Source organism: Prosopis cineraria, unplaced genomic scaffold (assembly GCF_029017545.1).
Source record: "Prosopis cineraria cultivar Desert tree isolate PC_DT_omini unplaced genomic scaffold, ASM2901754v1 PC3, whole genome shotgun sequence".
NCBI lineage: Eukaryota > Viridiplantae > Streptophyta > Magnoliopsida > Fabales > Fabaceae > Prosopis > Prosopis cineraria.
Window position 1 is genome coordinate 40,730,670 of NW_026555334.1, and position 15,203 is coordinate 40,745,872.

Here is a 15,203-nt window from a genome sequence, read left to right on the forward strand (position 1 = left end):
CAACTCTAAACCTTTTATATAGAGGTTGGATTTTAGGAAATGAAGTATTTTAAAAAAATGGAGCTCAAATGTTTTCCAATCCTACCAAAAACAATATCATAGGCCCAGCCGAGTAACATTCAATTTCAAAACGAGGACGTTGCCTATCCAGTTGTGATAGGGAGAGCTGTATCTTTAACAATTCACACATATATAAAAACTAGAAATTGCGCCCATGCGTGCGTGTGGCGGCTATAATTTAAGAAATGGTCTTGTAAATGATTAGTTGAAATCTATGCCCGGCTACGTGTATGGCTTGAGGTGGGAAGTGGCGTTAACAGGTCCGATTGAGGCAATTGCGAGCCAAGCAGCTTCGCGGTCAGCGATGGAGGGAGAGGGTAATCACCACGTAATTGATATCTGGAAAGTGGATGAAGAGAGGTTGGCTTCGATGCTGAAGAACATTTCCCAGGACCCAAAATTACTTAGCAAAACCGCGGGTAAGAAGTCTTGCTGCATCTTCAGAGCCCCGACCAGCTTAGCCGACGTTAACGGAAAAGTCTACCAGCCCCGTATCGCATCCATAGGTCCTTATCACCTCGCCCAGCCTCGCTTGAATATGATTCAGGAGCACAAGTGGCGCTATCTGGGTTCTTTGCTCTCCAGAACCCACGTCCAAGGCTTAGGCCTGGAGGACTACTTGAAAGCCATAGCCCCTGTGGAATCTGAAGCCCGAGATTGTTACTCCGAATCCATCCCCCTTAACTCTCACGACTTTATTGAAATGATGGTTCTTGATGGCTGTTTCATCCTCGAATTGTTCCGCAAAGTTGGGAGATTGGTCCCCTTCGAACCCGATGACCCCCTCGTCACCATGTCCTGGATACTCCCTTCTCTCTACAGGGATTTTCTCAAGGTCGAGAATCAGATCCCTTATTTCATCCTGGAACGCTTGTACGAACTCTCAAAATTGCCTCCAGAAGATTCAACCCCAACACTGTCCTCTCTCGCCCTCCAATTCTTCAACAATTCAACGCAACGGCCGGACGAAGTCATCGCCCGCTTCCCTCGTCTCAAGGGAAAACATTTGCTGGATTTGGTTCGGTGCAGCTTCATACCCAACCCGGATAGAGAAAAAAAGAGGGTCCCTACGCCGACCCACGTCATCTACTGCGTCTCTAAACTTCGCAGCGCCGGGATTAAAATCACTCGCAGGGAGAGAGATAGCTTCCTGGATGTAACATTCAGGCACGGCGTCATAGAAATGCCCACCATCACAATCGACGATTTCATGAGCTCTTTCTTGCTCAACTGCGAGGCCTTCGAGCAGTGCTACAACGGTTGCTCCATGGACATCACCACCTACGTCACCCTCTTGGATTGCCTCATAAACACTCACAGGGACGTTGAGTATCTATGCGATCGGAACATAATAGAGAACCATTTTGGCACGGATGGGGAAGTCGCCCATTTCATCAACGGCGCAGGAAAAGAGGTGGCGTTTGATATAGATATGTGTTACTTGTCTCAATTGTTCAATGATGTTCATCGTTACTATCGGAGCGGGTTGCACGTTCAGTGGGCGAGCTTCAAGTACACCTATTTTGACACACCCTGGTCCTTTATATCCGCGCTGGCTGCATTTGTCTTGCTGGTTCTCACGGTGGCTCAGACCTACTTCACCGCCGTTCAGACCTTTTCATCATGAAACCGATCGTTCTTAGTCTAGTCACAGGCTTTAGTAGTAGGTCGCCGAATACAAGTTAGGGAGTGAACGATTTCAATGTTATATGCTGCACCTGTAGACAGTTTTACCCCCCGATGTAAGTTAGTTGATTCCGTCAAAATCGCGTCGTTCATCGATGGATACCATTTTGTTTAGAGGAATATTGTTATAAATTATAATCCTTCCATCTCAAATTATAATATACTCCCTCCGGTCCTATTTATAAGTCATTTGTACCAACCTCATCAATACCAATACAATAAAAGTATAAGGAATAAAAGTAAGTAAAATTTCAAACATGCCCCTATATAACAAATCTAAAAAGTAATGTCCTGTTACTTTTTCTCTCTCATGAAGGGTAATTTTGAAAATACCTCTCAAATATTACCTAAAAAGACGCACCATGACTTATAAATGGGACCAAATACACCTTCTAAAATTGGACTTATAAATGGGACCGGAGGGAGTACTTTTTAAGAATGATTTAATATTTTAAAATATAAGACACTTAAATAAAGATAAGATTTCATTAATGATACTTTTTTAATATTATCCTTCTCATATCTCTTCAATATTCTTTTATCAATAGAATATTAAGAGGGTAATATTTGTAAAAGTTTATATTCTTGTCTTGCAAAAATAAAATTATAAAAGGTATTTAATGAATTTTATTAATATGTGAGATATTATTTAAAAATATCTTATAATTTAAGATAGGGAAGGGTAACCTTTTTTTGGCCTTAGATATAATTAGAACTTAAAAGCGTGCGTGTTTCTTAAAGTCTATAAATGAATGGTAGATGGGAGCTGAAACTGTATGACTCCAAGGGCCATCAATATTAACTTGAAGACTCCAGTTAGTGCTGATAAAAAGAAAAAAAAAAGCACGAAGACAAAGAAGACGACTCCTATTTAGGAGGAGGTACTAATAATTCGATGAATAATAATATTAATAACGGGGCAGGTTATCTATATAGATTTACCCCGTTACTTAAATTATAACAAAGTTTGATTTGATTTGATGGTCGTAGTATTTTTGTTATGATATGCAAAATTTAATGATAGGTAGACTTTATCTATTTGTTACTATTTTATTAAGGGTTACAAGTCAAAATTATCCAACAATTTATTTTCTCTTTCTCAAAAAACATCCAATATATTTAAGTGAATAAAAGTGTAACAATATCCATAAACTGGTTATAATGAATACAACATGCAATAGTTTTCATTTCATTAAATTTGACTAACATTAGTTAATTAATGTTAACTATTAAAAAAGAAGGAAGCAAACATTACAAAAGAAAATCCAAGTAGCTAAGCTCACCCTTAACAACTTGAGTTTGCAGGTTTATTTAGTTTGGCCGAATACTCAAATTATTAAATATCATTTTATTTATTCTTTTTTAACCAATTTCAGTTTTTATTGGAATTTTATTAATAATAAAAAAGAATTCAAATTTTTGGACTAAGCTTACTCAAGTTTGGGCTTGATTTGAATTCCTTTTGGCTTATTGAGTCCGTTGAATAAGATTGAAGTAAATTTTTTTTAAATTACCAAGTCTAGTCCAAATTTTTTTTTAAGTTTATTTGAGTTGGCTCATCAAGTTTAATTCAAATTACTGATCTAACATTTTCCAATCTGTTAAAAGAACTTGATATTAGCTATGAAGTTTTAAAAATAAAACTTAATGAATTAGAGGATGTTGATCTATTTTATAAAATTAATAGGTATCTATATATCATTGTCCACTTTATGATATTAGAAGGTTCAAGAAAAAAATTTATGAATATTTTTATACCTTTTGTTTGTTTCTTTTAACAATCAACATTAATAAATTTTAATCAAATTTAACAGAATGGGTATTGTTATACTTATCATAACAAAGTGGTGTGCATTATTGCACCTTTGTTTATTTAAAAATATTAGATGTTGGAGAAAAGGTTACTGCTATTTTTGGCCTTAACTTTTTTATTAATCAATGGTTAAATAATTAGGGAATGACTAAAATTTTAAAATAACAAAAGCAATTTATTGATGATACGGATATATTCCTGCCAGTCAAGGGTTTCTTGTAGTGGTAGGGGAGAAATGCGGGTGGAGCAAGGAGTCAAGGTAGCTAGCGGCTTCCGGTACCTTCCGGTCAATCAGAATTCTGAAAGACTTGACCCGGGGAAGCGCCCTAAGCTCCTTTGCTGGAAATTGGAATCATGCATTTTTTTTAAAATTAATTTATATATTTTTTTATTGATATTGCTGCAATATCAAATTCAACATTGATTTTATATTTAAAAAAATTAACTGAAAGAATGAAATTATATTATGTTTGGATACATGTGAATTTAAATTTGAGCCAAATTTATTATTTGGATAATTAAAATATATGAATTTAAATTTAACTTAAATCTAAATTCAAGTTCTCAATATTTTTGTAATTTATTTTTTTTTAAATTTTTATTATTTTAAATCATAGCTTAATCTCTTTTGTTATTTGCCCCATCCACAAAGGCTTGATCGACCCACCTAAAGTAATTGAACTGGATTGTTGAAGCTAACAAAACCAAGCCACCACCATTAATCGGGATCAAACCACTGTTGTTGATTGAGAGTACATTGTCGATTGCAGCAAGGACTAGGTGATCTAGAGTAGACAAGAGGCTTCTACCAAGACAAGACCGCATGCACCGACCTAGATAGGATGGCTGACTTCTATCAAGACCAAACAGACAGTGGCAGTCAAGACTAGACCAATGGCGACTAACAAAATGGGACGACCAATTTCTATCGAGACCGGACTGAAGGTGACGAATAGGATGAGACAGTCGACTTCCACCAACTTGGAATTTTACTTTGGCTTCAAACAAATGATTTTAATATTATAATTTAAAATTTTTTACATGATCTAAACAAAAAATTTAGATTTTATAAATTTTAAATGTGATATTTTAAATATAAAATTTTAAATTTAAATTTTTAACTTAAATTCACTTGTCCAAACACAATCTTTAAGAAATGAAAAATGATTGTGCTAGCAGAACTCCTTTGGGGTTTCGCTGGCAGAGTTAATTGCACTGATAGCCTTTCAGCTGAAATCTGGGCTCTGCTTTTAGGACTGAAGATGGCGTGGGACACTGGTGCAAGGAGAGTCGTACGTGCTTAAGTTTGGATACCATGGAGGCTCTCGAGGCTGTGAAAGTGGCACCAAACCGTGAACACTTCGATCATGACTTGATTCTGGAAGTCAGGCACCTGCTCGAAAGAGATTGGATTATTCATCTTCATCATGCGTGTCGTGAGTGCAATATGGCTGCAGATTTTCTTGCCAAGGCTGGATTGGCTGCGACTGCTGGGCTTCATGGAATCTTCCAACCTTCGGGATATCTTAGAGCATTGTAGGTAGCATTGTCTTACACACTTTGTTATAAAAAAGAAAAAAGAAAAGAAACATGATCGCATTTGAAATTCAACGTACGTACCCCGCCCAAGGCACAGATCAAGTCAGAGTTTTCCATTCCTTTTATTTCGAGAGGCCAGAGGATATATAAAATACTCGCAGCACCGTATCGAACTTTTCAAAGGACAGGCTAGTTCAAGAAATTTGGCAAATAATACTTGATTTGCGAATAATATAAATTTGGACGATTTTTTTATAAATTCTGTATTATAATAAATATATATAGGTGTAAATATATAGATTTATAGATTTTTTTATGTGAAGAAGAAGAACGAAATCCTCATTGACGTTCAACCCTAAAACAGCCGCGAGGCATGAACTGGGAAATGAAAACGAAAGACTTCAATTTACGGCATCTTTCGCGAGTAAGCTCTGACGTTTCAAGCTCCAAGAGCTAGTCCTGTTTGGATGGTGACCCGGCCATCACCCCATCATGTCGTAGATCACATTCTAAATTCTATTAGAATCAACTTAACATCAGCGTAGAGTGTAGTGTTTTGAATGCATATATAGAAAAAACTAATTTCCAAAGCCATGCACTGCGCAGTAAATAAGAGGCAAAAAATCAATTCAACCAGTCTGCACCAAAACGCGTGAGTCGTGAATAAAATCCGGGTAATCTCGATGGGCGGTCATCCAATTGAGTTTCCTGTCAAATACTCCATTTTTGTTGTGCTGGCCCAAGGGAAACTTCCAGCATAGTCCCTCTCGAAGAAATATCAACCTCATTTACTCATTCCATAACGGTCTTGGAATGGTCTTTTGCAGGATAACAAGACGTGAAAGACTATGCAATAAGCACCGCAAGAATTGGCCTCCCTTCTTGACGTTTGATTTGTCAACGCTAACTTACCATTTCCAAGAGTTCCCAGCCTCGTCTCGTCACTATATATATATATATATATAGGCCACCCAGGCCAATGCATACATAGATCGAGGCATTCAAGTTTTTCGCGTTCTTACACTACTCATCATCATTGGATTCATCTCTCATCCATATATTTAGAAAGAAGAAGCAACTAATCAAATTGAATCAACAAAGAGCTAGCCTTCGTTGGTCCCTCTCGCGCGTTGTTTTGAGAATGATGACTTCCGGCACTGAGAGACAGGTGGTAAACCAATTTCCTCAACCCGCAAGACCACCTTACAGCTATGATATGAGCATCCAAACTCCAAACATGGATACGAGATTCCAGGTGCAGGGTGATGAAGCTATGAAACATACTTACATGGACAGCGTGTGGCATGATGACCGCACACTTCCACATGAAGGCAGAGCAAGTGATCGCCTGAAATCGGAAGTGGAAGGTATATTCACCAAATTAGAGCATGCCTGCAGGGGCGGATTATTCCAGCACACTACAGACATTCAATCGCGAGGTATTGATCACGAATCATTGCACAAGCTTGAGCGCTTCAAGGTACGAACCGTAGTTGCAGAAGCAGTCGTCAAAGAGGAAGACAGGAAGTGAGTTTCTCCATCGCTGTATATATCATGAGCAAGCCATCAGGTCTCCAAGGCATGCCCAGTTTGTGACGCCATGTGTCTTTCTAGTTAAGGTTATATTGACGTATTCTTGAATTTCTTTTTAGTTCTTTTAACCTTCATTTGGAATGATCAGACGGTCACTAATTAATGAAATTCAGAAAGGTTTGCATAATATAGCTGTGTCTCGGCTGGCTTGCGTGGATGAAATTCGGCCCAGGAAAAATCAAAAGCGCCGTTCTGACCACCGCGCATGTTTGGTTCGCTGCTGCTTGTAACACACCAATTTTTTTTTAATAATTTAACTCAACCATAATTGAGTTACAGCCACCCAACACATTTTTATATTAATAATTTTAATATAAAATATTTTATAATTGGCTTCAACTTACACACTATAACATTTCAGATAAATTTTTACCTCCCACATGCCATTAGGCTTAATCACATTTGTCCATCTTTATACTCCCAACAAGTAAACTAAATCACATTTGTCCATCCTTATACTCCTAACAAGTAAAATAAGCAATTTAGTCAATTTTCAACATAAGCCAGTTATTTGGCTTTATAATCATGCCATTTTAACCAATTCAAAGTAAACCAAATATTAAAATTACAGTCATCCAAATTGTACCAAAAATAGAAATAGTTTGAAAGGCATGATTACATTTATATATTCATATAATTGACAATAAACAAAAAAGTCCTAATATTGGTAATATAACACATTATAAATCATAAATTAAATACTCAAAAGAGACAGTGAATTTATATCACTAAGCCTCTGGGACTCCTCCACGTGTCACTCGTGGCTCTTCTCCTGAAAATTGTTAACCACATAATGAGACTCAAAAGTCCTAGTAACTAAAGCCAATTTATGATAGTGTATACAAACAGTTAAGTGTGTGCTTACTAAGTGAGAATTAAAAATAATATAATTCCAACAAATATATGAAATATTACAATACACACAAATAACCATCCTTATATCCCTCCATTAACCTCAAGCCGTAACCCTCACTCGGTGCTAAATTACCCGACTAAAGGTAGATTAGCCCGAGCCCTTACAAGCCACCTATTGAGCTCCAATAGGGGCGTACCACGTGGCACATAAATACAACAATAATAGCAAGTCTCCCAACACTTCTCACAATAATTAAACAAATTCATAATAATATTATACAATTATACAATATTACAAAATTCATAATTTTCTCAATAATCACCCAATTAACATGAAGTAACACTAATCACAAATTAAAAGCATGGTTACCTTGTGGCTTTTTCAATAAATTATTCCTTAAAATTTCTCTCTCACCACAATCTTCACCAGTAATACAATCTACAAATAACATATTATTTATAAATATTAGTTTCAATTTTTGAAACTAATAAAATAATTCTAATAATAGAATTAAAAATATAACATAATTCCTAATCTCAATCTTAATACAAATCTATAGTTAATACTATTAAGTAAAATTTTTAACTCCTCTTTTAATTATCAATAAAAATTAATAATCTAAAAATCAACTTCTAAACTAATTTCTATTATCAAAATTTTCTTTTTATTTCATAAATTCGTACCTAAAATACCCAAAAATTAAAAATTGAGTCTTTAGCTTAGAATCATAATCCTATAACCATAATAATTCATTTCTCATCCCAAATAATCATCTAAACCTCAATAAATCAACATATATTTTTAGATCTAGTTTAGAATTTGATCCATAAGCCACAAATTCAAAGATCATCAATAAATTTATACTCTAGAACATTTTTTATACTACTGACAACCTCAAAAACCATATTTATTCAACATAAATTCATCCCTCTTCCAGATCTTAAATTTTCTAACACTACAAACTCAGAAATTAAAGAAGAAGGATGACTAAGAAAATTTTTTAGAACACTTACTTAGTCTTGAAAAGCTTAAAATCACACCCTAAATATCCTATTAAAAACTCTTACCTTAAAAATTTAGATATTTCACACCGGCGACTCGCTTCTCTCTGCCTCAGCTCGCGCGCAGGAAAAGAATTGAAGAAATGAAAGGAAACGGGTGAGTTTTATAAAAATTCAGTGGGTCCCACATCTTTTTTTTATTATTATTTCTTCTTTTCTCTCTCTCCCTTTTTTTTATTTTATATTCATTATTGATGTGCGGCAGCCGAAAGTTTCCTTGTTCTTCTCCTTTCTTGTTTTTACACCTTTTCTTTTCTTTTTTTTTATATAATAATAATAATAATAATAATTTAATAATATTTTTTATTATTATTTTTTTAATTTTTTTTAGAATTATATCCTAAGTAGATTTAATAATCATCTCTTACTAATTTTCTTACCTCTAAATATTATTTATTTTTTAAATTTCTATTAATCCAAATTAACTATTAAAATTTAAATTGGGATGTTACACTGCTAGTCTTAGTTTTTCGAATAAGGCGTCTCTAAGCTCAACATTTAACAAGACATTAACGAGGCGCACTTTGTTCAATAGATCTTGGCATTTTATTTTATGCAACTTATTGGCAAATTTATGTTTTCTTAACTAATTTTAAGGGAATAGATATAAGATTATCAATAATATATATGGACAATATAAAGCAAGATAGCTTATTAATTATGTTTGTGAAAAGACTATAAAAGTTATAGAGAACACTACAGATTTAAAAAGTGCATGTTAGAAACATTAAAGAAACAATGGGAATGTACCAAAGATATCTTCGTAAACACATTTTTTAAAAAAACAAAAAAGTTTGAACGAATACGAGAGGATGAAAATAAAGAATTTTTTGACAAAGAGAAAAAGAAAAATAAAGAAATTTAATTTGAAAGATGGCGGTGGCCTTTGGAGTTCGAAACTCCTCATTCTTTGTTCAAGACAACGCACACCCTCTATTTCTATTATAAAGCGTTTTTAATTATTTTATTGGAAGGAATAATAGTTAATTCATTAAATGCATCTTAAAATGAAAAGAAATCCAGCTTTACCCCTGTTAAAGTTAAGAAAAAAGACATACAAACATATGATAGACCATAAAATTTGACTTATAACAAAGATAAAATTGAAAAATGATAATAAGTATCTATGTACCTTCTATTAAGAATAAAATAATCTTTCTAAAAAATGCCCTATGGTATGGTAGGGAGCAGAGAGAGTATGTGTTTAAAAAATAAATCTGTAGCACTGAAGTTGATAATGTAATGGTATGTTGGATAGTGTGATCCACCGGATCCCAGAAGCACCCAATTAAATAGCAGTGTGTTTTGGGAATTCGAATCGAAGGGAAGGGAATATGGATTGAAAAGGATGTGATCATGTAGGCAGAGATATAGAAGCAAAAACATTTGACAGCTCTGAGAGCAGTTAAGTTAGTTGAGGTAAGAATCCAGCGCATATCAAACTAAGCAAGCAGCTGAGCACTAAGCAAGTGATCGTGGTGGGGGTTATTATACATGAGACAGTTGTAATATTATATATAGTCGTACCATGCATCCTAAAAGCGGCGGAGCGAGAGCCCCTTCGTGAGAGGGAGTGTATGTGGTGAATAGCGAGAGCATACAAAAGTCAATTATGGTTTTGGTGGTGCTTAAGCCATTGCTTATTACTCTAATTATGTCTTCACTTGACTTTCTCTCCTAACCCCTTCTATCCCATTATACCATTATACCAGCAGATCTCCCCCGACGCTGTTTGCTTAAAAAAAATCAGGCATTTCGATCTCCCGACCTCTCTGTCTCTCTCTCTCTATATATATAAAATTAAATATATTTTAAATCTTTTGAACTGATGCAAACATGCTGCATGCATTTATTTCTTTTAAAAAAAAAAATACAGTAACATGATGAAATGAAACTTTGACTTACCACTCAAGTGTTAGTTCACAAACACGTACGCGATATTAGCTTCCCATTCCATTTTTGTACTAATATTAGTCTCCATCGTATCCTTATTTCTGTCTATCCAAATATATTAGTATTATTATTGCTCCCTCCTTTTCTAAATACAAGGCCTATTTAATAATTTAAATGATTTTTTACATCTTAAATATATGACATTAATCTTCTTTATCTCCCTTATTTAATTTTTTTCTACATTACCCTTATTAAAAGAAGGGTATTTTATAAAAAGTGATATGCATTTGTTAGGAAATAATGTCAAAAAACCAACTTAATTAATTTTCTTTATTTTCATGAATGAGTTAATTAGGTCTTATATTTAATACCGGATGGAGTAGAGCTCAATCCTATTCATTATTGGATGATATTCTCTTTTATTAAAAAATATAATGTAATTTCTATTTTTAATAAAAAAACGTTCTTTAATTTTTCGATTATACGTAGTTAGCCAAATATTATTTCGACTATATATACTCTTCTCATTATATTTATACGACTTTAGATCGTGACAAAACTCTCAATTCAATAATATATTAGATATTATTACATTTTTTCACCAATGAAGAAGAGAAAATCTTGGCTGCCTAAAGAAAAGAAAATATCGAATTTCAACATAAAATTAAAAACAGTAACATGCTGAATTGTTTTGATATACTGCCCTGTAATTTATATCTATAACATAAAACAAGACTATATAAATATAAACACAAATTATTGTTGGCCAAAAATATTTTAAATGATTTAATTAAAGCTAAATACTCTTTTCGCTATGTACAAATTGATTTGTCTTTATTTCAGATTTTAGCATCTCTTTCCAAAGTCAAAGAAGCGAGACAATCTAAAACAATGGTTACGAAGCAAATCATTCAGAATCAAGACCCTCTATGGCCTCCGCTTAATTCGTGTGGATCAGATTATTTCTTTGTGGAAAGAGTGTCTATTGATTTTTCTAGAAATTGAGATAGCTAGTATCCTCACCCTTAAATCGTCATACAATTCAGGCTCTCTCTCTCTCTCTCTCTAACCTCAAAGGGAAAATGAACAATTTGTACCTAATTACTTCCTTTATTCAATATTATAAAGTCATTTTTTAAAGTATTATGTTAAAAAAAACATCAGGCATTTTGTATGTTTGAACATATCATTAACAACATTTTTCTAAAAATACCCTTAATTAGGTGTGCAATAATATAATTAATACAATTTTTTAAGTAAGACACTTTATTAAATACAGGTAAACATTATAAAAAAAATGTATAATTTTAAAAGATAATTAACTAATATTGGGGGTATAATAAAAGTATCTTATAATATCATAGGAGTAATTAGCAAAAGCTTTACCGTGAGTTGCTTTTTGCAAACGTGTTAGTTTCTTGGTTGAAAAACATCTGCCCAACCCCCCCCCCAAAAAAAAAAAAAAACACACGCACACGCACACGCACACGCGCAAAAGGAAACGTTGTACATAGATATATAATACCCATTATATTTAAGACACAAGAATTACGTGCCGTAAGGCAATCACTATCAGAGGAAGGTGAAATGTCGTCTTCAGTTCAGTGGTATATGTTTGCGATGCCCAAAATAAAATGGAATCTGTTTTCCACCATGGGAATGCCACGTCTGACGGGCCCTTCTTCTTCAGAATGACACGTACGTCGACAAAGGGTAAGGAGAGGGAGAGCCACAAGCTTGAGCTCTAAAAAGAAGCTTGTTGATGCTTCAATATTAATCATTAATTCTCGCACATATAATCTTGAGAGAAGGTAGAGTTGGTTGGAACGTTGTTGCGACAGCAGCAGCCCACTAATTCAACAGAATAATCATCCATTCTTATTGACTATAATCTTCCCACTTGCTCACTTTAATTTCTTTATCAAACCAGGCATGTTTATTTTCTCTCGACTCTTTTTATCGTTGAGAACCGAGAACCTGGCGAGGAGGATGAAATAGAAATATAGAACACGTACATCAGAGCAATTCTTTTATCCATCAGATGATCAGAATCGGAACTTCAAACAAAGTATAAACTTGCTAGTTTCCAACAAGGTTGGAAGGCTATATATCCGTATATCTGGGCTCGCGAGAATAATGCAGGACTCAAATTAAGCAGCGAAGCTGTAACTTGTACAGGTGCGCGAAGAGACTCAGACCTTCAACTTTATTGGCAAAACCTAAAGTGGTCGGGCGTCCAAGGCAAAGGTAACCCAGATGATTAATATTACACGGGACTTTTGACGCACTGTTATTTCAAGGCAAGCAAGGGGGGTTTTTACATGATTCAAGAAACACGGTCCGCAACTCTAACCTCAGAAGAGAACACTGAAAAGCTCGTTTGATTATCGTACATTGCATCACCATATATAGATATATATGAAAAAGCATTTTACAATATTTTGAGGACAGCAGCAAGCGTCACATATAAGGGTCTGTATAGAAGGGGAAATGAAGCAAATGTAAGGGAAGAAAAGATGCACACACCACTGACACTCGTACATTCCATTAATTTCGTCATGCGGAAGCAAGTTTCAATGTGAGAGCTCTCCCATAATTTATTACTACAGATCACCTTTATTATTATTGTTGTTGTTGTTGTTGTTGTTGTAATTTTCGGTTCAAGCATTAGTGTGCGTGTATATATATATATATATATATCTATAATTATATAATATAAGGAGATAAAGGAGGTGATGAATTAGGGACGGAAGTTCCAAAGGTGTGGATCCTGAGACATGTAATCTTGGGGAGCAGCAGCATCCCAATCCAGCGGAGGAGGAGAGAGCATCAGTCCTTCTGCCATATTGAGCAGCACATTTGGCATATCAAAGATCAAATCCTCATCCACAAACTCCTCCGCCGCTCCCGTTTCGCTGTCTTTCAGTGACACTGAAGCAGAAGACTCCCCAGTGGCCGCAGACAAAGCATCTTTAGCAGCCCCGGCGGCGGCTGCGGCGCTGGCTGCAGCCACCTGAATATCAGAGGGAGAGGTAGACGCCGGCACGGGCAAGGAAGAAGCGGAGTCGGGGAAGTTGAGCTCGGCATGCTTGCCCTTGAGAGCAAGGGCAGCGACGTCGTAGGCGACGGCGGCCATTTCAGGGGTAGGGAATGTGCCCAGCCAAATCCTGTTGGGCTTCTTGGGCTCCCGGATTTCAGACACCCATTTGCCGCTGCTCCGACGCCTCACTCCCTTGTAAACAGGGTGGCGACCGGTGGAAGATTTGCTTCTGCTACTACTAAGCATCTTGTGATTCTTGGTTCGATGATTCCTTGCGGCAGTTGACGGTTGGGGGAAGCCATTTATGGGAGGAAGAAGAAGCAGTTGCAAGATAGAATACGAGTGCAAACCAGTTGTTGCTGAACTGCCGTGTGCCGAGAGCCGGTTGTAAGCCAGCTTAGTAAGTGTTGGATGTCTGGGTTGGAGACCGTGTTTCTCAACCCACGTTCCAGGGGAAAACACGAAAATATATATATATTTATATATATATATATATTGCTCTTTCCCAATACATATTCTTCACTACCATTCCCACTTCGTTTTTTTCTATAAACATTGATGTGATATGCACATTGGTGGGTCATAAGATGTGAGGACATGGATTTTAACTTAACAGTGGATACGATTGATCAATAGTTTTTCTGATGTGTGATGATTTTTTGAATGAAGACTAAAGACATGAGAGTAAACTTGAAGGTCTCTTGTTTCCTTTTTTTTCCTCCTTGTTTTTCCTCCATTGGATTAGGTAGGAAGAGGATATGTGGTGCAACTCAAGACATGGCAACATGGCGCGCCCAGCTGATGAAACATCTACATCGATTCTCCATGTAAAGTACTCTAAAGTAGTTTTATTTGGTCAACTCATAGGAGAGATCGAATTGAGTCTAATAGGCACCATTAAGTTTCTAGCAAGTATATTTTAAGTTAGCATTCATGTCGACCTCGGCCCGCAAGGCATCAATACATCCCAGTGTTTCTGGGCGCTAGTTACCGAAGCCGACCACGGGTGATATTAGTACTGAATTATGGGGTCTCTCTCTCACACGCGAGCGCATCATCATCTTCATACATGTATATCGTCAGTGGCAGAGCAGGAACTTATGTTAGGGGTGCAGATTAATTTTTAAAATAATAATTCAAACAAATTATTTAATATTTTTTTAAAAATAATCATATATTTTATAATTGTCCCCTACTTATTGTCAAATGCTATTAAAAATATTTCCTTCCATATAAGTCACTAATTTATGGTATTATTTATATATAAAAATATATAATAATTAATCAGAGATTTTAAAAAAGTTAAATAAATAAGTATATTCTTTTCTAAAAATCATATTAGAGTTTTGTACTTAGTTAATTCATAGCTGGACTTAAATTAAAACATTCACAAAAAGGGCCTAGATTTCAAAGGATTCAAAATTTTGTGGTTAGAGAAGGTGGTTGGAGAAGGTAAAATAGCAAAATATGTACTATTCATTTATAATTTCCTCCCAATTGAGGGGTGTGTATGCCCCCATCGAGCGTATGTGGCTTTGCCACTGTGTGCATCATCATCTTCTCTCACAAGTGTTACTAAATTTTATCTAACACACATACTTTATTTACCAAATATTAATGATAAAATGATTATTCCAATGATTCACTTAGGAAAAAGGTTTA

At 35.3% G+C, this 15,203-nt stretch overlaps 2 protein-coding genes across 2 annotated transcripts; one reads left to right on the forward strand and one right to left on the reverse strand.

Annotated features, from left to right (window-relative positions):
* The first annotated feature begins 242 nt into the window (after positions 1-242).
* On the forward strand, positions 243-1,899 carry LOC129306624 (UPF0481 protein At3g47200). The gene has a single exon (XM_054947305.1). It carries the CDS (start codon positions 275-277, stop codon positions 1,685-1,687), a length of 1,413 nt encoding a protein of 470 aa, XP_054803280.1. The 5' UTR covers positions 243-274; the 3' UTR covers positions 1,688-1,899.
* A 10,605-nt stretch (positions 1,900-12,504) lies between these two features.
* On the reverse strand, positions 12,505-13,967 carry LOC129304526 (ethylene-responsive transcription factor ERF024-like). Its single transcript, XM_054944211.1, has one exon. It carries the CDS (start codon positions 13,785-13,787, stop codon positions 13,242-13,244), a length of 546 nt encoding a protein of 181 aa, XP_054800186.1. The 5' UTR covers positions 13,788-13,967; the 3' UTR covers positions 12,505-13,241.
* Between the last annotated feature and the right edge of the window lie 1,236 nt (positions 13,968-15,203).

Bases quoted from the DNA above. Each gene is read 5' to 3' on its own strand.
- LOC129304526 (XM_054944211.1), bottom strand. From the start codon at position 13,787: ATGCTTAGTAGTAGCAGAAGCAAATCTTCCACCGGTCGCCACCCTGTT.
- LOC129306624 (XM_054947305.1), top strand. From the start codon at position 275: ATGCCCGGCTACGTGTATGGCTTGAGGTGGGAAGTGGCGTTAACAGGT.